Source organism: Heptranchias perlo, chromosome 17 (assembly GCF_035084215.1).
Source record: "Heptranchias perlo isolate sHepPer1 chromosome 17, sHepPer1.hap1, whole genome shotgun sequence".
NCBI lineage: Eukaryota > Metazoa > Chordata > Chondrichthyes > Hexanchiformes > Hexanchidae > Heptranchias > Heptranchias perlo.
In genome coordinates, this window is record NC_090341.1 from 32,728,657 (window position 1) to 32,756,399 (window position 27,743).

Below are 27,743 nucleotides of genomic sequence, written 5' to 3' on the forward strand. Positions count from 1 at the left end.
TACTTTCAGCATCACATTGTGGCAGCTTCCTTCACTCAGATAATGAGCCCCCAATGATTTTCCAACTCCTTTCCACACCAATGGCAGGTTCTCTCCATTCAGCTCATCCACTTTTAGCCCCATACAATTCTGATATGATGATGATATCAAATATCATGATATGGAACGAAAATGAAATGACAGGTAACTTACACTTCCTCAATCTGCCTTGAACAAGATCAAGGCACTCAATCATTCTCCATATTAGACATATATGATAGAAGGCTAGCTAAATCAAAGCATATGGAACACTTCCGAACCTTCTGTAAAGTAACGCAAGGTTAACTGAGGTTTTGGAACTGAACTACTTGGTGTCCGGTAACAACGATTTCATCAAATTACTGACGCATAATCAGCTCCAGATATCCCACCTAATCATCAAACAACCTTGGACAAAAGGCTTTCTGAACACTTTTTTACTCCCTCATGCCAACAACCTAAAATTGAAATCTTAAAGTGAGTGATGGATGGTGTTTGACACATGGCATTTCACAGATTTTAGAAGGACTCCAAGGGTCCTTTGCACATTAAAATCATACTGTTTGAAGTCTCCATTTAAAAAGGATGTGTCACCGCATTGTAGAGGGAAATCGTACCCTTGAATTCCAGCATCCCGAGTCTCATTTTTACAATTGAACGTCACACGTAAGCCATGTTTTTGTACCACTCGTGATGTTTTTGTGACACATTTTTATGAATAGTTTCAAAGCTCTGCCCAATGGGACAATGCCCTTTAAGCAAACTTAACTAAACCTCAAGGCATAAGAGAGAAAACGGGACAGACTGCACTTAACAAGTGTGCACTGGCAATCGTGAACATAATGGAACATTCTTATTATTCTGGTGCATATACAGATATATCCCAAGATATGGTGCAGCAGTTCGCTGAAATGGCATCACATTGTGCCTCTTCTGCACATTTTCACTGCAACTTTTACTACACTGGATTAGGCAGAACAATTGTCCCAATGAACTCAAAAGCAGAGCTGAAGAATTAATTGAATAATTGTCATAAATCTGCTGCTAGATATCAGACCTTGCTGTGGCTCTCTTTAGTGTACTGTACATGTATTCAGATCTGTGGTCCACTCAGTGTTCACACACTTCACTGGCCACTTCATAAACCAAACCATGACAAAAAGAAATATGCTGGTATGCAATTCTAGATCAACAATTAATGCCCCACTTAACTTCTTAAAGGCTGGCACAAAATATATTGATCATTAGACAGTTTAACAAAATGCTCCTAGTAGGTATTGTTTAAATGGAATTTGAAACAGTAAACACTTGCAGACAGTGGGATTACCCAATTGCTCATGTTCCGTTCCAAATCTGAGGTAAACATACTTCTTATAGACATGCAAATTATTTCTATCTTTGGAGCGCTGATGCAATGAGTAACAAGTTATCAGCATCAATGAGAATTAAACTAGTCTTTTACCGGCAGTGTATTTTGCAAACACAATTTGCTCACTTCAACAGGGCTCTCTTCAACGCATCAACTAGGCTGGATCGAGATTCATTCTGACTGCAGAACATTGAACATCTAGTTAAAAAATGGCACTTAAAAACATATATACTTTATGATCAAAGTTCTCCTAATTGTGGACTGCACAGCAATTTATAAAAGTAAAGAATACTTTTGGAAACCTTTAGAATCTGCACTTGGGACGCCTTGCGATATTTTACGACGTCAAAGGTGCTATATAAATGCGAGTTGTTGTTGTTGTTGTTGTTGTTGCTGCTGCTGTTTAAAGAAACAGGTCCTGCAGGCCCAAGAATTTCATAACCACTGATTTACAAAAGAGAATTGCAGGATAAAGAGCAGAGCATCAACATCTCTCACATTCACATGTAGCCCCTCAAGACTGCTTTTTGTAATTTGGATTCTCGTGTTCAACAAGATGAAGGCCATCAGCGATGAGGAATAGAAAATGCTTCTGCTTTTTGAACCCTGTGTCAGCATTAACCACTCCTACGTGAGGTACAGAACGGCCAGATGCAGATTAAAGCTTCTGTAGCTCTGGCTCTACCCAAGAATAATATTCACTTTTGGAAAGGCCAGCCATACGCTTTGCGAGGCTCTCTGTGGCAAATGTTTTGGGCTTCTTTAACCTTGATCAGTAATTTTATATGCAGTTACCAACGTTTTCTGTACATGTTATCTATATTGAGTGATTGATGGATTATGCCACTTGAACGGAGTAAACATGTATTGTCATAAGATACTCGTAGAACTACAATGGATACATGTTCAGGAGATTGAGCAGCATGGTTTACAAGCTGGAGCTGCAGCAATACAAGATGGATGGATTTTAAAAATTACACTTCTAATATATAAATTCCACATTTGCTACTCTGTTTTCAAACCCAGACAATTCAGTTTTTGCATGTTCCTCAGAGGGAGGAGGAAAAGAAGTTGCTTTCTTATTACTGCCTGCTCAATGGCAATACATATAGGTGGTGGTGGTGACCTCAGTAGTCTTGTAATGGCAGACATAGGAGCAGCGATCCCAGCTACAAGATGCTCAATTAAGGTCAATCATGGCAATATACACAAATGTTCACTGACTCCAATAGTCTTGTGAGGAGCCAGCGACTTGGGCATTCCTGTGGCAGTACACAGAGGAGCCGGTGACTCCAGCCTTCTCACGGGGGCTCATACAGGCACTGGTGATTCCAGCAGGCATATACTGTTACAGCCTCAATTTCAGATTCTGTGAAGAATTTAATTCAGCATCAGGTAGCTAAATAATGAATAAACCTGTACACTGGTTTATACTGTATACCATGTTGATTGTGCTTATTCCACAGAGGCAACCTTTATTATCCATGGTCCAACTATCTGTATTCCCAGTTAGGCACCAGAATTTTTGCCAACAAAGCTTCATGCAAAGCAGCACCTCACTACACAATACCAATTCCTCCTGTCTGATTAAGGTTATCAGCTTTGCTTTTCTTAGCCAGACAGTTCATTTTTTGAGGGAGGGAAAAACAACTTAATTTAAATAAATATGCTGTCAACACCTGTTGATTTCTACAACACATGTTGAAGCCACAGTGTTGTAGAAATAAATTTGCCTCAGTACAATTTTTTTTTTTAAAAAAGTTATCGTTTTCCCTTAGCTTTGCCCTCGGCCCTGCTTTGAACTTAGCAAAAAGTGGCAGCTCCATGTCTGACATGGGGCACGAATTGTACTGGTTAGGTTACTTGACTAGTTATCCAGAGAACTCAAGTTCAAATCCCACCATGTCAGTTTAAGAAATTGAACTCAGTTCTAAAAAAAAGCTGGAAATAAAAAGTTTGTTTCAGTAAAAATGACAACGAAGCTGGTGGATTGTTGTAAAAACCCAATTGGCTCACGTATGTCCTTACCCAGTCTGGCCTATATGTGACTCCAGTCACACACCAATGTGATTGACTTAAATGCCCTCTGAAGCAGCCTAGCAAGCCACTCAGTTATATCAAACCACTACAAAGAATTGCAGTGATGCAAAAAGGCCCACCATCACATTCTCAGGGCAACTAAGGATTGGCAATAAATGCTGGCCTTGCCAGCGACAGCCACATCCACATCAGTCCATGAAAAATTAATTTATGATATTTGTACCATGCTTCTCTTCATTTCCATAGTATTACCTTCAAACAAAAAATTCAGGTCACTCATTTAACCACTAATTTGCATTACCCATTGGGAGAGTTCAGGAAGCGGAATAGTTTGTTCATTATGGTAGATAATGGAGGTTTCATTGCATTTGTAATTCCTGATTGTTCAGTAGTGCAAACATTTTGTTTATGAAGACATGGTTTAAAAAAACGAGTTAGTGAACTGTTAATTGTATGATTTCTATCAATTAGTGCTAATTGTATTCAGGTGGTGGGTATCAATCGGGGACTCTCTCTTGTACCCTTTTTATTGGAGAGCTTAGCTCGGGTGTGGAGTGTGTATGGGGAATCTCTGTGAATAAAGGTTTGGGAGCAACTAAAGACCAGGCTCTAGCATTCTATCCTTCACAACATGGCTATCCAATTTTAACATAAACCACTAAAATCATTGTTTAGAGAACACAATATAAATTGTTCAACATGATATGAATTCATTATGTTGAATACATTGTTATTTATTTCATGAAAACTGTGCAGAGGTTGTTACCTCAATTAATTGGGCACCACCCATTCAGTTTTGAATTGGACAGTCTCCTTTTTAAGCAGGTGGTCCTGAATGCCGTCAACTCTTCAATTCAAAGTTGCTTGATTCAAATGATCTGATAATTCAGTTTTTTAATGCAAATTCGGACACTGCTGTGACACTTCCATTGCTTAATTCAAATTATGTAATAAAATTATTTTAGTGCAATAAACAACTTTGAATTATCAAGAGTAGATATGTACTTCTAAACTAAACACCAAAATTCCCATTTTAAAATAGAATTCTGTTTATTTTCACTTATTTCTGTTGCACTGTATTGTCTGGGGTCCTGGCATCATGTCGTCATCCAGAAGGCACTATCACGACGCAGCTCATGATTGGTTGCAGCAGGGTTTAAACACAGTCTTTGCAACATTTAAGTCTCCCAGCAGCTCTCCCTGCAATAGGGAATTAAAAGAGAAAAGCTGCAGCCAAAGTATTGTGCCAAAGTCCATAATTGGGCTTGGTGAAGGATGACAATTGTATCAGCAGATCAATCACTATCGAAACCATTGGGTTTCAGTATCTGGCGCTCTGCAAATACTTCCTGTATTAAGTCAAGTTGACTATTGTGAGGAAGCGACTGGCAGCCTGAAGCATAAACAGGTGGCTGGCTCTGGAATGCACTGCGTCACAAAGGTGGAACAGGTGGAGCAGGAAGAGCAGGTGGATTTCTGCAGCCAGGAGACACTCAGAAATCAAAGGGAGCAGCAGTGGAAGCACGCCCCGAGTGTACACACAGCAGTTAGAAAGACTGTATTTGGCCTTGAACAGGGAAAGTTACATTAAAGTAGCGAAGCCACTCTCTAAAAATCATTAGCATTTCAATATTGTTCTTGCCAAAATTGCTTCTTCAATGAATATGAGCATAAAGAATTCATAGTTACACTGCCATCTCTCTTAATGCACTACGTGCAGCAGATACATTGTTAAGGCATATAGTAGTTTAATCAAAAACGAGCCATGGGACATCAAGCACATACTCATGGGCTCAATGCCCAATTAATCCACCCATTGATTTATCTTTCTGTAAAACAAATTGTATTGTATATCTTGTCCCCACCATAGGTTATGTGATTTTGAGATTAAAAATAGTGAAAAACACATGATATTTCCTCTTGAATTTTACTGCCATTTTCTATTTATTTATGTGGAAACTGGCAAGTATGTAGAATGATACTGTCTGGCGATTAGTGCAGCATCACGTAATCTTCTGCCCTTTATAAAAGATCACTTGCAGCCTGGCTTTTGGTCTGTGAGGGTAACGGTCTGGCATTTGATTCATGCATTTCTCCAACTCTCTGAATCAGAAATGTGGAAGGCTGACAGGCAGGACAAAGAAAGATCCAGACTAACAAGACAGTGAGAGAACAGCAGACACCGTGGGACATACACTTGAGAGAGAGGGGTCAGGGTTTTTTTTTAAAAGCCTGATGTTATTCTGTTTGTAAATGTGACGTGATTTCTCCAGTTGAACTAGAAGTCAATTTAAAGATAAACTGATAAAGATTTGCAATCACACCCTCGATACCCCATTACAAGAAGGATATAGAGCTATGTGGAGGATATACTGGAAGGTCCACTGGAATGATACCAGGTAACAGGTGATAGTTATAAAGGAAGGCTTGAAAAAGTGGACACTTTCAGTTAGAAAGGAGGTCAAGGGAGGATCCAGTTTTCAAAATATTGAAATGCTTTGTGAGGGTGAATCGTGAAAGATTACTTTCGCTGGTTGACAAATTGGTAATGGGCGGGGGAGGGGTGCAGGGAAGGAGGGGCATAGGCTCAGGATCATCACGAGAAGAATGAAAAGGGGAAATCAGAAGAAATTTTTCAAACAGAATATTATTGAATAGAATTACATAGAAATTACAACATGGTAACAAACCACTCGGCCCAACCAATCTATGTTGGTGTTTATCCTCCATAAATGAGATGTAGTCGTAATCCCATGTGCCCACTCTGTTACTCAATCTCTTTATTCCCCTTTCCTTCAACCATCCATATAATTTATTCTTAAATGTTGACATGCTCTCTGCTGTTGTTCCTGTTCTCTGTCCCAAATCTCTTACATTTAATCTTATATCTATGTCCCCTTCTGCTAGACCCCTCAGCCACTGGAAACATTATTACTTTTAAAACATGCAATATTTTATCACATGACTATTAAGGTAGAGACCATAGCATCATTGAAAAGGAATATAAAAGGATACAGGAAAGGGGCACAGTAATAGGATTAGAATCGGGAGCTCCAATGGAAGATCTAGTACCAGCACAGGTTTAAGGGACAAATGGTTTCCTTCTGTGCTGTAATTTCTGCCATTCCAAAATGATTTTAAACATCATATAAAACTCAATAAAAAGTACCACTTCTACATTACTGCAACGACAGAATAAAGTTCCTGGGTTGGCAGCACAGGCATTACAACTGATCCTGGATTTGGGAGGGGAAAACAAAACATAACTAGAATCCTGACTCCTTCTACCTAAGTGGCCTCACTGTGCATGTGTGAATGTTGAGTGAGGACAGATTTAAATAGGCTACGATGCCCCTCATGATTAAATAGCCCACTGAGACTGATTATCTGGACTCACACATAAAGAATGGCAACTCAGACACAGTAACAGAAGGCTGGCTGCACAAATCAACACCTTCAGGAGGAGGGGAGAAAATTGAGGGGCAAACTGAAACAGGTGACAGTGATAAAACACCACAGTCCCCCCAAAACTCATTTTGTTTACTTACTTTAGCAGAATTCTGTTACATGCAGATTTTACTTTACTGCATCATATGCAGAATTGTGCTAAAACAAACAAAAACCCCGCACACTCAAAAGAGTTCTGAACCCAGCAGAAATGTAGTGGCACCAAACCACAAATTATAGAATCATAGAATTATAGAATCAGAGCACAGAAAGAGGCCATTCGACCCGTCATGCCTGTGTCGGCTCTTTAAAAGAGCTGTCCAATTTAGTCTCATACCCCAGCTTTTCCCCATAACCCTGCAAATTAGCCCTCTTCAAGTACACATCCAATTGCCGTTTGAAAGTTTCTATGGAATCTGCTTCCACCACCCTTTCAGGTAGTGTGTTCCAGATCTTAACAACCCTCTGTGAGAAAAAATTCCTCCTCATTTCCCCTCTTCTACTCCTGCAATTATTTTAATCTATGACCTCTGGTTACCGACCCACTTGCTAGAGGAAACAGTTTCTCCTGACTTGCTCCATCAAAACCCCTCATAATTTTGAATACCTCTATCAGGTCTCCCCTTAATCTTCTCTGCTCTAAGAAGTATAATCCCAGCTTCTCCAATCTCTCCACATATCTTAAGTCCCTCATCCCTGGTACCATCCTGGTAAACCTCCTCTGTACTCTCTCCAACAACTTGGCATCCTTCCTAAAGTGTGGTGCCCAGAATTATGCACAATACTCCAGCTGAGGCCTAACCAGTAATTTGTAAAGGTTTAGCACGACTTCCTTGTTTTTCTATTCAATGTCCCTATTTACAAAGCCAAGTATCCCATACGCTTTCTAAACTATCTTATCAACTTGCCCGGCTACCTTCAAAGATTTGTGAAAACACACCCCTAGATCCCTCTACTCTTGCACCCCCCATTTAGTACCATTTAGATTTTACTCCCTCTCCATGTTGTTCCTCCCAAAGTGCATCACTTCACACTTATCTGCATTAAGTTGCATCTGCCATGTGTCTGCCCATTTCACCAGTCTGTCTATGTCCTCCTCAAGTCTGCTACTATCCTTCTCACTATTTACTACGTTGCCAAGTTTTGTATCATCCGCAAACTTTGAAATTGTACTCCCTATACCCAAGTCCAGGTCATTTATATATAAGAAAAGCAATGGTCCTAATAATGACCCCTGAGGGAACCCCATTGCACGCTTTTCTCCAATCAGAAAAACATCCATTCACTATTACTCTCTGCCGCCTATCCCTTAGCCAATTACATACCCAAATTACCACTGTCCTTTTAATACCATGCACTTCTATTTTCCGAATATGTCTGTTATGTGGTACTTTACCAAATGCCTTTTGGAAGTCCAGATACACAAAATCTACTGCACTACCTTCATCAACCCTCTCGATGACTTCATCAAAGAACTCAATCAGGTTAGTCAGACTCAAGTTGCCTTTAACAAATTGTGCTGGCTGTCCCTTATTAAACCATGCTTCTCCAAGTGAGAATTAATTTTGTCTTTGACAACAGTCTCTGGTAGTTTTCCCACCACTGACTGGCCTGTAGTTAGCAGGTTTATCTCTCTTCCCCCTTTTTGCGCAGGAGTGTAACATTTGCAATCCTCCAGTCTTCTGGCACCACTCCCATGTCCAAGGAGGATTGAAAGATTGTGGTCAATGTTTCTGCTACCTCCACCCTAGCTTCCCACAGCAACCTAGGATGCATCCCATCTGGACCAGGTGACGTTACCTTTGCGTGATGCCAACCTGTTTAGCACCTCCTTTCTATCTATTATTATCCTATCCAATATCTCTACTCCCACCTCCTCTATTGTGACATTAACTTCATCTTCTTCTTTTGTGAAGACAGATGCAAAGTACTCATTCAGTACCCCAGTCACACCCTCTGCCTCCACAAGAAGATTTCCCTCTTCGTCCCTAATCAGCCCGACCATTCCTTTAATCTATCCTTTTACTTTTTATATGTTTATTAAAAATTTCTGAATTCCTTTTTATGTTACCCGCTAATCTTGTCTCATACTTTCTCTTTGCCCTTCTTATATCCTTTCTCAATTTCCCCCTGGTTTTCGACTGTTGTCATAAACCTCCCTTTTTCTGTTTTATTTTAACATCTATTTCCTTTGTCATCCAGGGAGCTCCAGCTTTGGATGCTCCATCTTTCCTCCTTTTGGGAATATGCTTGGTTTGTACCTGAACTATCTCCACCTTAAAAGGCCTGCCATTGCTCATTCACTGTTTTCCTGGCCAATCTTTGTTTCCAGTCCACCTGTCCTAGATCCCTTCTCAAATCACTGAAATTGGCTCTCTTCCAGTTGAGTACTTCCACCTTTGATTTTTCTTTCTCCCTTTCAATAACTACTTTAAACCTAATTATATTATGATCACTATTACCCAGATGTTCTCCCACTGAAAGACACTCCACTTGCCCTACTGCATTCCAGAATTAGATCCAGCACTGCTTCCTCCCTCTAGAAACATACTGATTAAGAAAGTTCTCCTGTACACATTTTAGGAATTCTTCACCCTCCTTGCCCTTCACTCTGTTTTTTCCCCAGTCTATATTAGGGTAATTGAAGTCCTCTACTATTACTGCTCTATTATTTTTACATTTCTCTGAAATTTGTCTACTATCTTCTTCTCACTATTTGGGGGTCAATAGTAAACTCCCAGCAATGTAACAGCTCCTTTTCTGTTGCTTTTAAATATTTTACTACTTTAGTTCCACCCTTAACTCCCTAATTAAGGTACTGCAGAGGTTACAGGAGCAAAATTGCACCATTTAGTACAAAGGAAACACTGTTATCTGGTACAACTGCATTCCATGCAACCGAATTCTTCGTCTGACAGACGTACAAGTGTTTGTTCAAAGTCCTCCAAGGCAATTTTTAAAAATGATTCCTTGTATTTTCATATAAAATATGCAGCTTTGGGGTTAAAGTGATTTCCAGGCCTTGGTAATTTTGTTAACCATAGCTACGATTTAGAATTCTCAACAAAAAGCTTGACAGTAATTGAATAAAATGGTACTGCCACTGTAAGGTCTTGCCCCCTTCTACAAGATTCAAATTGAAGTTCTGTGACATTCAGTGGAGGGTTGTGGCTGAAAGGAAAACCATTACTGTTTTCACCAATATAACATGATTGGCCATGAGAAATGGAGAATCTGTGCATTTGATGGCTAATTATGATTTTTTTTTTTAAATGAGATACTTTCCCCCTTCCAATTTTCTCCCCTTCTTTCTATTTCATGCCAAGGTGAGATCCTTGGAGCCCTTTGGTACTTAGAGCCATTCCTCATGCATGAGCCTGCAGTGAATCACAGACTGTGGGGCCTATCTCGACAGGCCCAATCTTCTCCTCACCAGATGTCCACACACACACTCTTTCCAGCAGGGCTCACTGGGTAACTGTCGTGAGCTGAACCTAAGCTTGTGTTTTTCTAATTCCTTGTCAGTGGCGCTGAGGCCAGTTGTAGCAGTGGCTAAAATCAGCTATAGGAGCAGAGAGTAGAGATCGAACCTGGTATCTTTCTGCTTTGTACGAGCTCCTAGCAGTTTCTTTGCCCACCACACCCATCGTGGGAGCTCGAAACACGTACATTTGGCAGCTAGTACTGCTCACAAGGCAGGTTTTTGGTACAAACACAACCACTTGATTTTGTTGATTCAACACAAAAAGATAACAAAATGAAATCACGTTAAAAAAAAGGTGGGTGTTTTGTATTCTCAGGCATTACTCACAGGCTCAAACAAAATTCTTACAATGACACCATATTCAGTCCTCGCTCACACAATCATTGCTCATTTCTTTGGTTGCTAGATGCCCTTTCATTTCCATTCAAGGACAGTTGAACTCGCACTCCCGATGGCTCACTTGGTAAATACACCTCTTCGTGTGGAACAGTGGCATTCACACTGGGAACAATTCCCAGGATCGAGTTCCTATCTGTGCCAAGTCAGCTGGTCTTAGCTGAAACATCAGTAGAAACGCTACAACTAACTTCAATGCACCTGTGGCAACATACGTGAAGTAGGCCATCTGGGCGAGATTTCAGAGTAACAAAAAAAAACGTGAGAGTTCTACTGAAGGCGCACAACAATGTCATAATGGCATTGTGAAATCGTCCCGGAATAAATAGTGGACCAAGAGAGGTGGCAAAAGGCTGTATCTGCTGAACACACTTGCATTAACCAATAAATTATGCTATTGTTACGACAGTCTCTATCAGATCATGCATTCAATTATATATGGCTGGGCTGTTCTCCCGATGTCCTGGCCAACATTCCTCCCTCAACCAACACCTAAAACAGATGATCTGATCATTTACTTCATTCTTTTTTGTGGGAGTTTGCTATGTGCAAATTGGCTGCCGTGTTACCTTTTGTGAAAGGTCATGAAAAGCACCATATAAATGCAAGTATTTATTTTCGAACAATTAATATTGAATTGGCAGAATAACCAGCTTCTTATATCTGGATTGTCTTCCTATTTTATTGCATGTACACGATGATGACAGTAACTGTTTGAAAGATGTCAAACAAGAGCCTTAAAAGAACAGCAGCTTGAAAAATTCAGCCTGCACATGTTGCTTCAATTAGAAAATACTTGTTTTTTTTCCCCCATTACAAATTAATTTTGATATTGTGGTATCTTTGGTTTCAGGTTTGCCACAGATACCTGGATCTTATTTAGGCATTACATCCTGTGAATCACTGAATAGCTTGCTTTATCAGTCTGGAGCCTATCCAATGAATTCCACCACTCATTCCTTGTACCTCACTCCTTGTACATTGCACAATCTGCTTGTTTCTTGCACAAATCACTTCATCACTTGTAATGTAAACAGGACTCGTTAGTCCCAAGGAAGTGCTTAAATGAAAAATTAGCTAATGCAAAACACAGTCAAAAAAAGTCAATACTCTGCAAATACAGAGAATACCGACCAATAACAACACCATTCCTTATCAAGCCCTCATAGTCCTACGACAGGTTTATGGTACAAGTTGCGACAACCCCATAACTAATGAGGGGCACATAATTTATTTCAGCATCCTTACTCTTGAAAATTGAAATCAACATGTTTTTAGAAAGAAGTGAAACAGTATTCCTTACAGTACTGAAGTTCTACATTCCTTCCAGTAAAACAGTAATGTTGTACACCCTGCTAAAACAGAACGACAACAGGAAAAACATCCAAGAATGTAGGGAAGTACCAGGAACACCAGCAAGGACACAGGATCTCTTTGTTCACAATAACGTCCACTCCCAAGGAGCTTCCTGTAATTCCCCCTCTGAATGTTTCTGTACTCCTTTTTTATTGTTGTTTGTAATCTGTAAATGTTGGGTTTTTTTTAAATTGGGGTCTTTTTAAATTATTTTTTCATAACTTTTGGGACCCCCATGCCACACACAATGCCCATGACCAGAACATGGCAGCTGATTTACGACAAGTGACTTACTCCCAGGATTCCGTCAATGCTGTTTTTGAGCTGGCGCACAAAAGATGTGCAACAGTGGCATCGGATGACTCGCTGGCAGAGTCCAATCCCCATGCACCCCAACAGGAAAGTGTGGCTTCCATTTGGTAACAAAAATGAGCCAAAATTAGGGACCCACCACATGGGAAATTGCAGCCAGAAACCCACGTTGCTTCATTCAACAGTTATGTTGGAGCACCTGTGCCCCTAGCAGGTGACACTTCGATGTTACCTCATTTATGTGTCTGCCTGAGGTAATCTGGGAAACTCCAACAGCGAGTGAGTCGGAGTGTGTTTGAGGCTTACATTCAAACTCAATTTCTTTCAGTGGTCAACACAGCTAAAAATTTAGGGATAGCAGTGCACTCCTTCTCAGAGGGCAAAATCTGAAGACAGGTCTGTCCTGCTATCTAAGTACACCTCCTCCAGTCGACTGACTGGAGTGCGATTGTTGGCAACTACACCTGGGCACAGAACCCCCAGCTCTGTAGCTGAAAGACAATTGCAAGAGTAGAATTCTGAAGGGGCATTTACAAACACATTGATAGGACTTTTAAAATGAAACCTAGGTTAAGAGTGTTCTTTAATACTTTTTTCTGACTATTTCTAAAGGCATTTTTACATTCTCCAAGTTTTTCCCATGTCTGGCTGTTTTTGTTACTGATTCATTTCATAAATCACATATTTACTTTTAAAAAACATTTATAATACAATGTGTTTTTCATGATTCTTTCAAAAATAAAAAGCCTTTCATCACTGAAGAATATCTGTCCAACTTAGTACATTCTCCAGGGAGGAAAAATACAGTCAGTCAGGTTTGGTCTAATTTCCATGGTTATTTATTTTAAAATCAGTCAAAATTACCATCCTTCCCTATTACTGTGATTTTTTTTCTTGTGTGAATCACAGTTAACATTTATCATTTTCCAACAATCTGTCTGCAACTGGCTATTTTTCTTTCATTAAGCTTGATTTTTCCTTTTAATTCTGTTCAAAAACTTTGCCAGTTGAAGAAACCAGCTTGTGTAATGGGGCAGACAGTGTCATGCTGCTGGCTGTCCTGTACCATGAACCACCCCTGGCTTTGTGTTCTCTTATTCGCTGAACATGTTTAAAGACCAGGGGTATCTGGTTATTATCGTGCAAGAAGTCATAAATCTGACCACCACTCAATGGAGCCTGGGTGACACGTGTGTAACCTCAACCTAGGCCAGGCCCAGGAGCCAGGCCCACAAGGCGATACTCCGACTTGCCCGCCACCCTCCGCAAGAGTCGTCTCACCTTGGGTTTTTACAGGATTACGCATGTTATGCGCTCTGTGTTAGGTAAAGAATAATTATGGCACAGTGAGAAAGCGCACAGCTTTAACTCCTCAGATTGGCTGTCCCTGCAATCTTTCAGCCTCGATCATAAATGGGAACATAAGAAATAGGAGCAGGAGTAGGCCATACAGTCCCTCGAGCCTGCTCCGCCATTCAATCAGATCATGGCTGATCTTTGACCTCAACGCCACTTTCCTGCCTGATCCCCATATCCCTTGACTCCCCTCGAGTCCAGTAACCTGTCTATCTCAGCCTTCAATATACTCAATGACTCACATCCACAGCCCTCTGGGGTAGAGAATTCCAAAGATTCACAACCCTCAGAGTGCAGAAATTCCTCCTCATCTCAGTCTTAAATGGCTGAACCCTGATCCTGCGACTGTGCCCCCTAGTTCTGGACTCTCCAGCCACAGGAAACAACAAATCCTGTATTCCCCATTTCAACCCCACTACATACAGCAGGGTGATGGCCACTAAGGGTACATTTGCAGCCAAGCCTATTCCAACATCCAGGAGAGGAATTAGGACCTGGTCGTGATTGAAGCACAGGCAATGGACCGACTGCCCGAACGCCTGCCAACTGTCACAGCTCAGACAGGATGAATGGATTTGAATAGCCAAGATGCAAAAAAGGGGTGGATGAAAATCAGTAACATACACTAGAGTTTTTAGAATGCCAAGAATCAACAGAACTAAGAACCAGGTGTAGGATTCTTAAGATTATGTTTTGTTGCAGCCAGAAAATAAACATCAAACAGCAGCAAGAGAAAAAAATGTTTTTATCTTTTGCAATGCATCATCTCTCAAGGGAAAGATAAAGCAGAAAAAAGTCATGTGCACGCTAATTCTCATTTTTCTATTTCCATTAAAGGAACCAGTATACTCTAATAACAATGTTAAATTTTCTTCCCCTTCCCCTAAAACTGCCAAACTTTTTCTTTGAAAAGCTTGATATGATTGGGGCACTACATTCTCAATGCTTCCTCAGGATCAAGTGCAATGACAAACTGGTCCTAAATAACAACAACTTGCATTTATATAGCGCCTCTAAAGTAGTAAAACGTCCCAAGGCGCTTCAAAGGAGCATTATCAAACAAAATTTGACACCGAGCCACATTAGAAGAGATTAGGACAGGTGACCAGGTTTTAAGGAGTGTCTTAAAAGAGGAGAGAGAGGCGAAGTGGTTTAGGGAGGGAATTCCAGAGTTTAGGGCCTGGGCAGCTGAAGGCACGGCTGCCAATGGTGGAGTGATTAAAATTGGGGATGCACAAGAGGCAAGAATTGGAGGAGCGCAGAGATCTTGGGAGGTTGTAGGGCTGGTGGAGGTTACAGAGGTAGGGAAGTGTGAGGCCATGGAGGAATTTGAAAACAAGGATGAGAATTTTAAAATCGAGACTTCCCAGACCAGGAGTCAATGTAGGTCAGTAAGCATAGGGGTCATGGGTAAACGGAATTTGATGCAAGTTAGGATACAGGCAGCAGAGTTTTGGATGAGCTCGTTTATGGAGGGTGGAAAATGGAAGGCCGGCCAGGAGAGCATTGGAATAGTCAAATCTAGAGGTAGCAAAGGCATGGATGAGGGTTTCAGCAGATGAGCTGAGGCAGTGCTGTAGAACTGTATCAAAGGGTATGGTTGAACTGAGTACAAAGAAGAGAGAGACAATTTCTGACTGTGAGCTCTACCTCATCACGCGGCTTCGGAAAGCACCAATTGGAGCTGGCTAGGCATTTTGTCACATAAAAACAGGACAATTGTAGGACGAGTGAGTGCCAGGCGACTGCTTGGTAGCTAGCCAGAACGGTTTCCCACTTGCCCTCACAGCTGCATTTTGTGAGTGGGTCCGCAAGACTTAAAGGAGAGAAAGCATAGATTTTCAACAAAAATTGAGGGGGATCCATATTATCACAGAATAAAAAGGAGCTATCAAGCGACAGAGGATAGAAAAACCAACTCCCTATGTTACACTCCAGCCACGATAATGGCACCAGATGAAACAGCGGAATGGTTCCAAATTACTCCATTTAAAAAACATGATAGACATTCTATTGAACTTGAATTGTCATGTTCGGTGCCATTAGTGGTAATATTACTTCATTAGTTCTATGATCTCTAATACCACCACCAGACTATGGGATGGAATTCAACATGGAACAGTAAAAATTAATGACTGTCAATCGCAAATGCTCACTTGCGCAATTATCTGACTTCATGGGCAGCAGCAAGTACTAAAAGGCAAAAAAGCATCAGGATAAAATTACTCTCAGCAGCTTGATTATAAATGCTAAAACTAAATGCAACAAAACACAGAAATTCCCAGTTCAATTTCACCCATCTTATTCCAGTTCTGCCACAAGTTGTATTTAAAAACTACCAAGGCTTTAAACCCCAAGTTTCTTTCTCATAATTCCAATGCAAGAAAAAACTGACAACTGTGAGAAGCTGGAAGGCTATGATTAGCTGCGAATTAAACATTTGAAATATCAATTCAAAGAGAAGTGTACCCCAAGACTTTTCAGGAATAAAGTCAGGAACAAAACCCCTTGGAGAACTGGAACAGAACAACTCAAACTTCAGTTTTGAGGTCAGATGCAACTGTGGAATAGTACATAGTGCCACTCAGCCAGTTTACGAATCCCAGATGAGATAAGTGCACATGATTATGTCATGATTTCAAGTGACCTCTGGATAACCTTGTAGCTGCAGCTATATTGGAAATGACAGAAAGTGAAACATCTCAAACTCTAACACATCGGCCATTCCAGCTATTTCCAACATGCCACACAAAAATACACACCTAAAAAAGGAATTAAAATTTTCATCCTCATATTTAAATTCCTTCATGGTTTCACCCCATCCGATCTCTGTAACCTTCTCCAAGGCTGCTCCCTTCGAGGACTCTGCTTTCCACCAACTTTGGCCTTTTGTGCAACCCCTCCTTCCTTGTTCGGGTGAAGCCATCTCGACCCTATGTTCTGGAATTTGCACCATAAACCTCTCCATCTTTGCACATCCCTCTCTTCCTTCAAAATCCAGCTTAAAACCCACCCCTTGGACCAAGTTTTTGGCCACCCCTCTTAATATCTCCTTCTGTGGCTCAGCATCGATTTTTGTCTGATTATGCTTTAAAAAGCACCTTGGATCATTTTTCTACGTTAAATGCACCATATAAGTTGTTAAATGCTCCTTTGCCTACTCACACAATGACCTATCTAAAATTCCCAATAGTAGACATTCGTTTAGCAGAGAAGGTAGGTATCCTTTTTCCAGTTTTCTCTCCTCATCTCTTGAAAGCACTTACTGATGTCAGGGTCCAGTTCCACAAGTATCAACAACCCCCTCTGATAATTAACCAAGTGCCCTTTTTTTGTGGAATCAGAGTGGTTACAGCATGGAAGGCGACCATTCGGCCCATCGAGTCCATGCCGGCTCTCTGCAAGAGCAATCCAGCTAGTCCCACTCCCCCGCCCTATCCCCATAGCCCTGCAATTTTTTTCCCTTCAAGTACTTATCCAGTTCCCTTTTGAAGTCTGTTTCCACCACCCCTTCAGGCAGTGCATTGCAGATCATAACCACTCGCTGTGTAAACAAGTTTTTCCTCATGATGCCTTTGGTTCTTTTGCCAATCACCTTAAATCTATGTCCTCTGGTTTTTGACCCTTCCGCCAATGGGAACAATTTCTCTCTATCTAGGCCCTTCATGATTTTGAATACCTCTATCAAATCTCCTCTCAACCTTCTCAGCTCCTCCAGTCTATCCACGTAACTGAAGTCCCTCATTCCTGGAATCATTCGAGTAAATCTCTTCTGCACCCCAAGGCCTTCACATCTTTCCTGAAGTGCAGTGCCCAGAACTGGACACAATACTCCAGTTGTGGCCAAACCAGTGATGAAAAAAGGTACATCATAACCTCCTTGCTTTTGTACTCTATGCCTCTATCTATAAAGGATACTGTATGCTTTTTTAACCGCTTTCTCAACCCACCCTGCCACCTTCAACGATTTGTGCACATATATCCCCAGGTCTCTCTGTTCCTGCACCCTTTTTAGACTTGTAGCCTTTAGTTTATATTGGCTCTCCTCATTCTTCCTACCAAAATGCATCACTTCACACTTCTCTGCGTTAAATTTCATCTGCCACGTGTCCACCCATTTTACCAGCCTATGTCCTCTTGAAGTCTATCACTACTAGATAGTGACCACATGAAGTCCATACATATGCACTCTCAAACAGGGGTCACTGGACAGCAATAAGGAGTAGGAATCCTGGGGCATTTGAATCAGCTAGAGTGCACTCACCACTGACCAAATCAGATCAACTAACTCAGGTCAGATCGTGAACGATACGATGGCTTAAAGTGTCAAATATGAGAACATGTTGCATAAACTTGGCTTGTATTCCCTTGAGTTTAGAAGGTTGAGGGGTGATCTAATTTAAGTATTTAAAATCATTAAAGGATTTGATAGGGTATATACAAAGAAACTAATTCCTCTGATGGCAGAATTCAGAACACAAATACATAACCTTAAAATTAGTGTTTAGCCATTTAGGAATGAAATCAGGAAACACTTTTTCTCACAAAGGATTGCAGAAATCTGGATCTCACTAAGGTAAGAGTATCAAGGGATACGGAACACAAGCGGGTAAATACAGCTGAGGTACAGATTAGCCATGATCCAATTAAATGGCAGAACAGGCTTGAGGGGCTGAATGGCCTACTCCTTATCCTATGTTCCTTTATTTGTATGGCTCATCAACACCACGTTCACTAAATGTGCCCACTGATGCATCAAAAGGAGCAGAAAAAGGGTAAGATTTATTTTCCCATTTGGAAAGCTGTCCTTGAAATATGGTATGAGTATACTCTATTTTATCTCCAGAAATCCCCAGACTCAGAAAAAGGATTAGGGTTTTCACAAGTCATTAAGACGGCAGCCTTAGTGATCATAAACTAATCACAAGAGATAGTAAAAGGATTTAGTCCGCACAAATTACCCTCAACAGCTGATGATGCACTGGCTCCATTGTCAATAATGGCCATTACACCATCTTGGTCTAATCTCCGTGTAACAGGCAGTCACTTGAATGCAAACTCCTGTAAACGCATGAAGCCATGGTGAATTCAGCCCCAAAAATAGTGGCATGAAACATACATAAAACACACATGCCCAGATAGGACTTTGTCCTTTGATTGTGACAGAATGAATGCACAGATGCTGTCTCCTTGAAGGTGATGAAATGACCTGCAATCTGACTGGCATCTTTAAAAGACAAAAAAAACAGCTCCTGCACAGCCAGAATGAGACAGTTTGCTAGATGTGCATAATCACAACTTAACATATATTAAAATTATTTAGTTGTCCAACTGCCAGCACGTTTACAGGGTGGGCCTGCTTAACTGAAAGGGTGTTCTCTAAACTCTTGACATGGAGAATTCCAAGTGTTTAAACAAAATCTCCTTCTCAGGAATGTACTTTGAACTTTAGACAACTGAGCATGTTTATTCAGATAACCTAATCTGAGAATATTCCATAACTGTAACATTATCTCTACTTAAACTTCAACTATACCCAGTGTAACCTATAGTTCAAGTATGCCCTAAAACAACATGCTTCAGTACATTTCCATTTATCCATGCCAATATGAACAATTATATTCAACACTCCTGTGAATGGAACTCAAGTAAACATAACCATGCTGGTTTTATCGTCATAAGGAGGGGAGTGGACGATTCTATATCATTTGAAGTTTTTTTTTAAAATAGAAGAAGATCTTATTGGACAACAGCAACAGGCAGAATCCCTCAACTCTGAGCTTAATGGCCACCACAACACCCATCACTCGAAACAAAAAAATCTCACCAAAAACAGGGGGAAAAAAGGACAACCACAAACTCCAACTGTACTGAATGGCAAATTGGAAGGGAGAAATTCCCAAACAAAAAGAGAAATTTCTTCTCCTGCACACGTTTATAAAGAACACAGACTGAGGCACATTTAAACAATACACAGCAGGGACCACAACGCACAACAGCTTTGATCTTACAGTTTGTCGTCATCAGAAATCCCTCAATGTGTTACAGCCTTGCAACGCAACTCTGCTCATGCTTTTTTTTTAGTATAAAAAGTGCTAAATCCCTCTTCTTCGCAACCCACTACCAGGCCACGTAGTGCCTGTAGCCAAGAGAGTGGGCAGGGATTAACTCCCCAAACCTGTGCCATTGCCAAGCTTGTGTCCTCCCATTCCTTACACTAAATGCAGCAGAAGGGATTTCTTTTATGTTTACAAAAGGAGAGACATTGCTATTCAGGTCAGTGAACACATTCCCTCCTAAGCATTATCCTATACACAACGCTAAGTTTGCAGACTTTGGTTTATAATACATTTCTACAGGGACCCTACAGTCAGAGTGAATTAAAATATCACTGGCAACAAATCAAAGGCAGGTCATCAACTTCTTCAAGTTTTACCTTCTCCTGCAGGACCCAGTATATATTAGATTTCAAAATTTATGTTACTTAACCACCAAGAAAACTTGCTAAAGAGGGGTTTCATTTGTTAGATTCCATTCTCTTCCCGGAAAGTAATTGCACAAACAGAAATCTCAAATTAAAGTTTTAAAAACCTTCCAAATAAGGGCAATGGAAAAATGATTAATCTTGGTGGGAGACGAGAGGCCACGACTTGGATGAGAGAACCGAGGCATAAAACGTACATTTTCTCAGGCCGCTGACAGATTGTTCGGGACCATCCTGCTTATTAAACGGATAAGAGAAGATAATAAAAATATCAGCACTACCGGTCAGAGCTGCAGTACGTAGAGTAAAGGACTTGGCGTTATAAAGCCGGTCGGTAATTTCAGGAAGTTGGTGCCAATTTTTCATCTATGCTAATGTTTATAAGCAGGTGAGAGATTCCTACTCTTGCCTTACAACGGTTTCAGGAGAATAACAGTTGGGAATGGCCAACAGTATTTCTTCACTATTTACTAACGTTCAGTTCACTTGAATAAACCTGGGCATCTTTCAAGTCCTATATAAACTTGTAACGCTACATATAGTCCCAATAGACCAATTAATTCTCCCTCTCTGCATAAGCACCATTAACAGTAATTTGTGTCGCTGCTCCTCTAAAAATAGGAAACGATCATCAAACGCCCAGACTGATGGAATCTTTATATACCTTGGAAAAATTTCTTGGGTGGGTTTGCAACTTTGGTTAATACACTAACCAGGTGAGCAATAAAATAAATCAAATATCTAACATATGATTTAAGCGTTCAAATTATATTGAGTCAAGTGTGTGTAAAGCTAAATGATAACCTTAGGAGCACGGGTAGCTCCAATACTGTGTGGACTCCAAGCGAGCCGAAGGCGGCTGTGCTTGGGACAGTTTCATACCTTGTTTGACAGTTTTCAGGCGGATCGGACCTTTGCAGTTCTTGACCACACCACGAACATCATAAAGAGGCAGCCCGGACACATGGACTCCGTCAACTTCCAACAGCAATTCGCCTTCCTTTAATTCCCCGGTGCTGTAAACGATCTGATCCTGATTCGCTTCCCTCAAATAGGAGAACTCTCCGTTCTCCGCTCCACCTGAGATCACAAAATTCAGCTCCCCGTGCCCGTTCTTGCAGACCGCACTTTCGTGCGCTTTGGTCGTCCAGTGATTCTTCTTCTGAATTACTTTAGACATGGTGCTTACGGCCAGCAGCCTGCGTCAATAAAGTGAACACAAACAGGTGATAAACGACTCATAGATTCTCTCCCCCTCAATAACTTGGATTTGTTCCTCTTTCCCCCCCCGCCCCCCTCCTCCAGCTCTGCAATCAGTCCCTGAACATCCTCTGGAACAGCTTCTCTAAATCACGAACCCATGTTCTTTCCAGAGAAACCATAGCTTCACATTTTCAAAGGCACGATAAACATTTGCTCCTGGCTCCGACTGTAACGTCCACGGTCCAGGATTTCCCAACAGAAGGGAGAAAAAACCCACTTTGAAAGTGTTTTTGGGGCTCAAGTATCCCAACTTCAGGACGTTTTTGTGCTTTCTCCCAGCCCTGCCTGTGGGTGCAGGGGACGAGCGCGGTTGTTTTAATCCGACACACACTGTTTCCGACTTTCTTTTCAGGATCCTGCTGAATTCCTACAACTCTGTTTGTTCCAGCTCACATCGAACACGGTTCAAACCAGCGGCCCCGGGCGCATGCGCTCACCAGCCCTCAAACCACTCATGGAAAAGAGCGCCGCCCTCACCGGGTCCTAAAGCCCGTTGCGTTCCGAGCTGCACGGATTGCGGAATGTCCAGTCATTGTGTCCGAACTGGGCCAAAGAGCGACTGAATTGCTGGAGGCGGGAAGAACCTAGTCCAGGTCATCGAATTGAGACTGCAACGAGTTGCATTTAAAGGAGGAAATTATCTTAAGAGGCAATTTTGAAAAAGTTTACACTTAGCACTGTACTACGACTACTTCAGAAGACAATTTGTCGTTTCTGAACGAATTTTATTCTGTGATGCATTGGCTGAATCAACACTGTTCTTATACACATCTCATTTATACCCTCATAAGACCCTGGGCTACCTGTATATTCTATGTGGGATTAATATCTGGTGGGATGCATCATCCTTAAATGCTGCTTGACTTCCTTAGCTCCATCTTGTGCTAGTCCTTCTCCTCCATGATAATGGAATACATGGATGGGTATGCCAATAGAGAATGCCATACCTGCCCCTGAGAAAACTGCACTGCAGGTTGGGTTAGGGGGAGGGGCTGAAAATCTGTCACTGGTCTGACCTTGCAAGAAGCAGGTCCAGGTGTGACGGCAGAATGTTGGGGGGGGGGGGTGGCGGGGAATCACTGCAAAAAATGTTTCCCACTGTAGAAATCATCGGTCAAACTCTCCAGACTGTTCCAGTTCAGAAACACCTCACTTCCACATATCTCAACTGATCCTGGCAATAGCTGTACCTTATAATTCACAGTCTAAGTTACACTGAGTGCATTGTAAGTACAAAAACAGCAAACTCAGAGCTGCAATACCATTGGCCTGAATTATCATATATTTAAATGAGGCCAACAGGGACTCAGTGGTTGGATAATGAGAAGGGCCAAAAAGCATAAGGGAACTTGGGGAAGTGATTTAATGGTGGAAAACCATTCTTCAATAGGGCTGTACGTTTAGAATGTGAAATGACAACTGTATTGTATGTATTGCTGCAAATTTTATGAATAAAGTATATTTTTTGAAAAAAAAGTTGCTCCCTAAGCTCAGTTGGTAAGTGTACTGTGGAACTGGCCCATACAGACCAGAAAGGCTTCAGGTTCAATCTTCAGCTTGTTCCAGTTTAGCTGGTCTGAGCTGCAGTGCTTCAAAAGGCTAGCAGCTCTGTAACACAGGACTCTGTGCTCGACGGACTGTTCCCAGGGATGCACGTTGAGACAGACATCAACTGCTGCTGGAAGACCATCAACTTGGTGAAAGACGCCCTTTGGTCTGTCCGAAAATTGCTGGTCTTCCAGTGCAAGGAGCTGTCCTCGACCGATTGTTGCAGACTGGCACATTCCAAAGTCCAGGACTACGTGCTGAGGGATGCATTGAAGGTGGGTGCGGCTGCCGCAAAGGCTCTGTGGAGAAAGGACACCATTTAGAGCCCTCCTGCCATTGTATAATGAGGTGCTAGAATCAGGGAAAAATTCATTGGGAAGAATGTAAAATGACAAATGAATGTAATGAAATGTAATGCATTCAGCAAGAACTGGACAACATCCAGGCTTGGGCTGATAAGTGGCAAGTAACATTCACACCAGACAAGTGCCAGGCAATGACCATCTCCAACAAGAGAGAGTCGAACCACCTCCCCATGACATTCAATGGCATTACCATCGCCGAATACCCCACCATCAACATCCTGGGGGTCAACATTGACCAGAAACTTAACTGGACCAACCACACAAATATGGTGGCTACAAGAGCAGGTCAGAGGCTGGGTATTCTGCAGTGAGTGACTCACCTCCTGACTCCCTAAAGCCTTTCCACCATCTACAAGGCACAAGTCAGGAGTGTGATGGAATACTGTCCACTTGCCTGGATGAGTGCAGCTCCAACAATTAAGAAGCTTGACGCATCCAGGACAAAGCAGCCCGCCACCCTAAACATTCACTCCCTTCATCACCGGCGCACCGTGGCTGTAGTGCATACCGTCGACAGAATGCGCTGCAGCAACTTGCCAAGGCTTCTTCGACAGCACCTCCCAAACCAGCGACCTCTACCACCTAGAAGGACAAGGGCAGCAGGCACATGGGAACAACACCACGTGCACATTCCCTTTCAAGTCACACACCATCCCGACTTGGAAATATATCGCTGTTCCTTCATCTTCACTGGGTCTAAACCCTAGAACTCCCAACCTAACAGCACTGTGGGAGAACCTTCACCACACGGACTGCAGCAGTTCAAGAAGGCAGCTCACCACCATCGTCTCAAGGGCAATTAGGGATGGGCAATAAATGCTGGCCTTGTCAACGACGCCCACATCCCATGAACGAATAAATTTTTTAAATGTACCTGTAATCAATAAGATGTAGTGATTGTAATGCAATGAGGCACCCTAGAGTGTCATGAACTGTAATTATCATGTATAATGTTTGTTTTGTGACTTGTGCGACTTGGAGAGGAACGTGAAGGTAGTGTTGTTCCCATTTGCCTGCTGCCCTTATCCTTCTAGTTGGTAGAGATCGCTGGTTTGGGAGGTGCTGTCGAAGAAGCCTTGGCGAGTTGCTGCAGGGCATCCTGTGGATGGTACACACTGCAGCCATGGTGCACCGGTGGTGAAGGGAGTGAATGTTTAGGGTGGTGGATGGGATGCCAATCAAGTGGGCTGCTTTGTCCTGGATGGTGTCGAGCTTCTTGAGTGTTATTGGAGAGTATTCCATCACACTCCTGACTTGTGCCTTGTAGATGGTGGAAAGGCTTTAGGGAGTCAGGAGGTGAGTCACTCGCTGCAGAATACCCAGCCTCTGACCTGCTCTTGTAGCCACAGTATTTATGTGGCTGGTCCAGTTACGTTTCTGGTCAATGGTGACCCCCAGGATGTTGATGATGGGGTATTCGGTGATGGTAATGCCGTTGAATGTCCAGAGGAGGTGGTTAGGCTCTCTCTTGTTGGAGATGGTCATTGCCTGGCACTTGCCTGGCACGAATGTTACTTGCCACTTATCAGCCCAAGCCTGGATTTTGTCCAGATCTTGCTGCATGCGGGCATGGACTGCTTCATTATCTGAGAGGTTGCAAATGGAACTGAACACTGTGCAATCATCAGCGAACATCCCCATTTCTCACCTTATGATGGAGGGAAGGTCATTGATGAAGCAGCTGAAGATGGTTGGGTCTGGGAAACTGCCCTGAGGAACTCCTGCAGCAATGTCCTTGGGCTCAGATGATTGGCCTCCAACAACCACTACCATCTTCTTTTGTGCTAGGTATGACTCCAGCCACTGGAGAATTTTCCCCCTGATTCCCATTGACTTCAATTTTATGAGGGCTCCTTGGTGCCACACTTGGTCAAATGCTGCCTTGATGTCAAGGGCAGTCACTCTCACCTCACCTCTGGAATTCAGCTCTTTTGTCCATGTTTGGACCAAGGCTGTAATGAGGTTTGGAGCCGAGTTTGGTGCTTGATCGCACTGTCGACAACACCTTCCATCACTTTGCTGATGATTGAGAGTAGACTGATGGGACAGTAATCGGCCGGATTGGATTTTTCCTGCTTTTTGTGGACAGGCCATACCTGGGCAATTTTCCACATTGTCAGGTAAATGCCAGTGTTGTAGCTGTACTGGAACAGTTTGGCTAGAGGCTCGGCTAGTTCTGGAGCACAAGACTTCAGCACTATGGCCGGGATGTTGTCGGGGCCCATAGCCTTTGCTATATCCAGTGCACTCACCATCTTTATCAGCATAAGTGCATCTTTACTTCTAAATCCCATTTGAGAAAAGTTAAAACTACAACAAAAACCCAACAACAATTATTGCAGTTTACAATACAGGACATTCTTGGCTATGACAACATGATCCTTTGATGAGTACACTTTCCTTTAAAAACTATTGGTAATGCTCTTTGAACAGAGCATACTAACCTTTGAGTCATCAGTGCTCAGATGGTGGAAATAAAAAAGGTCATACAAAAACAGAGAAAATAAGGAATAAGTTCAAAGCATTCTGGTAAGATGCACCATGCATTTCAAGCCGATGAGTATTTCACAAATGAAATATTAGTTCATGAGTGCTCTTTCCCTACATGGTAACTTGCCAATTTTCTTTTCTCTTCAGTTTTCAGGTTAACATTTGCTGCTACTTCCAAGCAGCTAGCTTCAGAACAGACCTGTGACTAAGTAACCTGCTATCGCTTTGGCGTTGGAATGGTACATGTCACTGGGATGTGACAAAGGGAAAAATATTTTTTCTTTAATAAATACTTAATGAAGGAACAAGCATTAAAACATGTTATTTAGGATTAGAGACATGTACATAAAATGTATATATGTATAAAATGTATATAGGTATAAAATGTTAGGGCTGTTGCTCATGTCTTTGTAATACCGTGCCCTTGTTCTACTGGGTAAAGGACTTTTTAAAACTGTGTGAAAAATAGAAATATATAAATAATCCAGTGGTATGAAACACTACTGTATAAGAAACCTTAAAAAGAAATCACACACTAAACTACAAAAGAACAGTAAACACAAACTGGATCCAAAGGATGAAATACAAGCCTATGAAAATTGCAAGGGAAGAAACAGGAATGTGTAAATTCTTTCTGTTTTTCAGAAAGGAAGGCAATGACATATGTTATGTATAGAATACATTACATTTCAACTGTCAAAGTTTGTACAGGAAGATGAAAATGTGAGCTCAAGTTTTCCCGATCCCCCGAGTTGGTAATGGCAGTGTTTAGTACAATACTAAGCCAAACAGAGCAAAACTTCCCAAGTTGAATTCTGCGTTGAGTTAGCTGAACTTAGCTGGGGTAGCAGTTGGGATACTATAATTGGCCTCAGTGCTCGGGAGTAGAGAGTGTAAAATATCAACCGGAGTTCCGTCTTTTGATGGTTATCCTTTGGCCCATTTCAAAAGTACATATGGATGCTGAATGCGGACACGATTGGGCTTGGCAATGATGCTCTCCTCGATAAGTGCCCAGCCTAAGCTCACAGATCAATACAACTAAAAGTCTTTTTTTCTTGTGCATATCCCTGTCAAAAGCACCATATCTAGAAGTGTCAGGGCTTTATCACTGAGATTGCCTCTGCAGGACAAAAATAATGATTGGCTGAAATACAGATTTATCTGTTAAGTCACCAAGCAAATATCCAATTGACTAAATGTAAATTAATCAAAAGCAGCTAGATTCAGTCAACAAGTACTAATGAGGAATGAGTAACAAGCAGAAAACCGAGCAACCAAATCATTCATTTGTTTTTACAGCTATCAGTCCCAAACTGGCAAGGTAGGAGCAAGTCATGAATCAAATCTCTAAATTGATTTAGGAAAGTTGGTTTGAACCACCATCTTTAATTTTCCATCCATCTGAAAATTTGTTGATAAAAGTAGCATTTATAACTTAAGAAACCCATAAAAAAAAATTCATAATAAAATGCTTATTTTCATTCAGAATTGCCGATATAATATTGTAAATCTTTGTGAAACATTTTCTCAGAGATGCCAACTCTTATGTTAAGAGCCTGGGGATCAATTTGGAGTATTTGGTGAGACGAGAGCTACAATTATTGGGTTGAGCTTTGTTGCCCATTGTTTTTCAGCAAATGCCTTTGGTTTCTCCTGCTCAGTGAGGGCTTATGGGGAGATAGGAGAGAAACTGGAGAAAGGCATGGGCTCTGGACTGTGAGGTGGGGGTGAAGGGTGAGCCTGGGATTGGCAGGGGAGAGGTTGAATGATGAGCAAGAGGAAGGGGGGAAAGCAGCAGAGGCAGCTGAACGG

The 27,743-nt window shown here is 41.7% G+C and overlaps 1 protein-coding gene across 7 annotated transcripts in view; it reads right to left on the bottom strand.

The window, feature by feature from the left end:
• Positions 1-21,930, bottom strand: part of magi1b (membrane associated guanylate kinase, WW and PDZ domain containing 1b) — a 384,369-nt gene extending 362,439 nt beyond the window's left edge. For all 7 annotated transcript variants that reach the window (XM_067998860.1, XM_067998857.1, XM_067998858.1 and 4 more), the window contains exon 1: positions 21,145-21,930. In XM_067998860.1, the coding sequence (XP_067854961.1) occupies positions 21,145-21,442 (298 nt within the window). In that variant the 5' untranslated portion in view covers positions 21,443-21,930. The remainder of the gene's footprint in view (positions 1-21,144) is intronic.
• Positions 21,931-27,743: the final 5,813 nt, after the last annotated feature.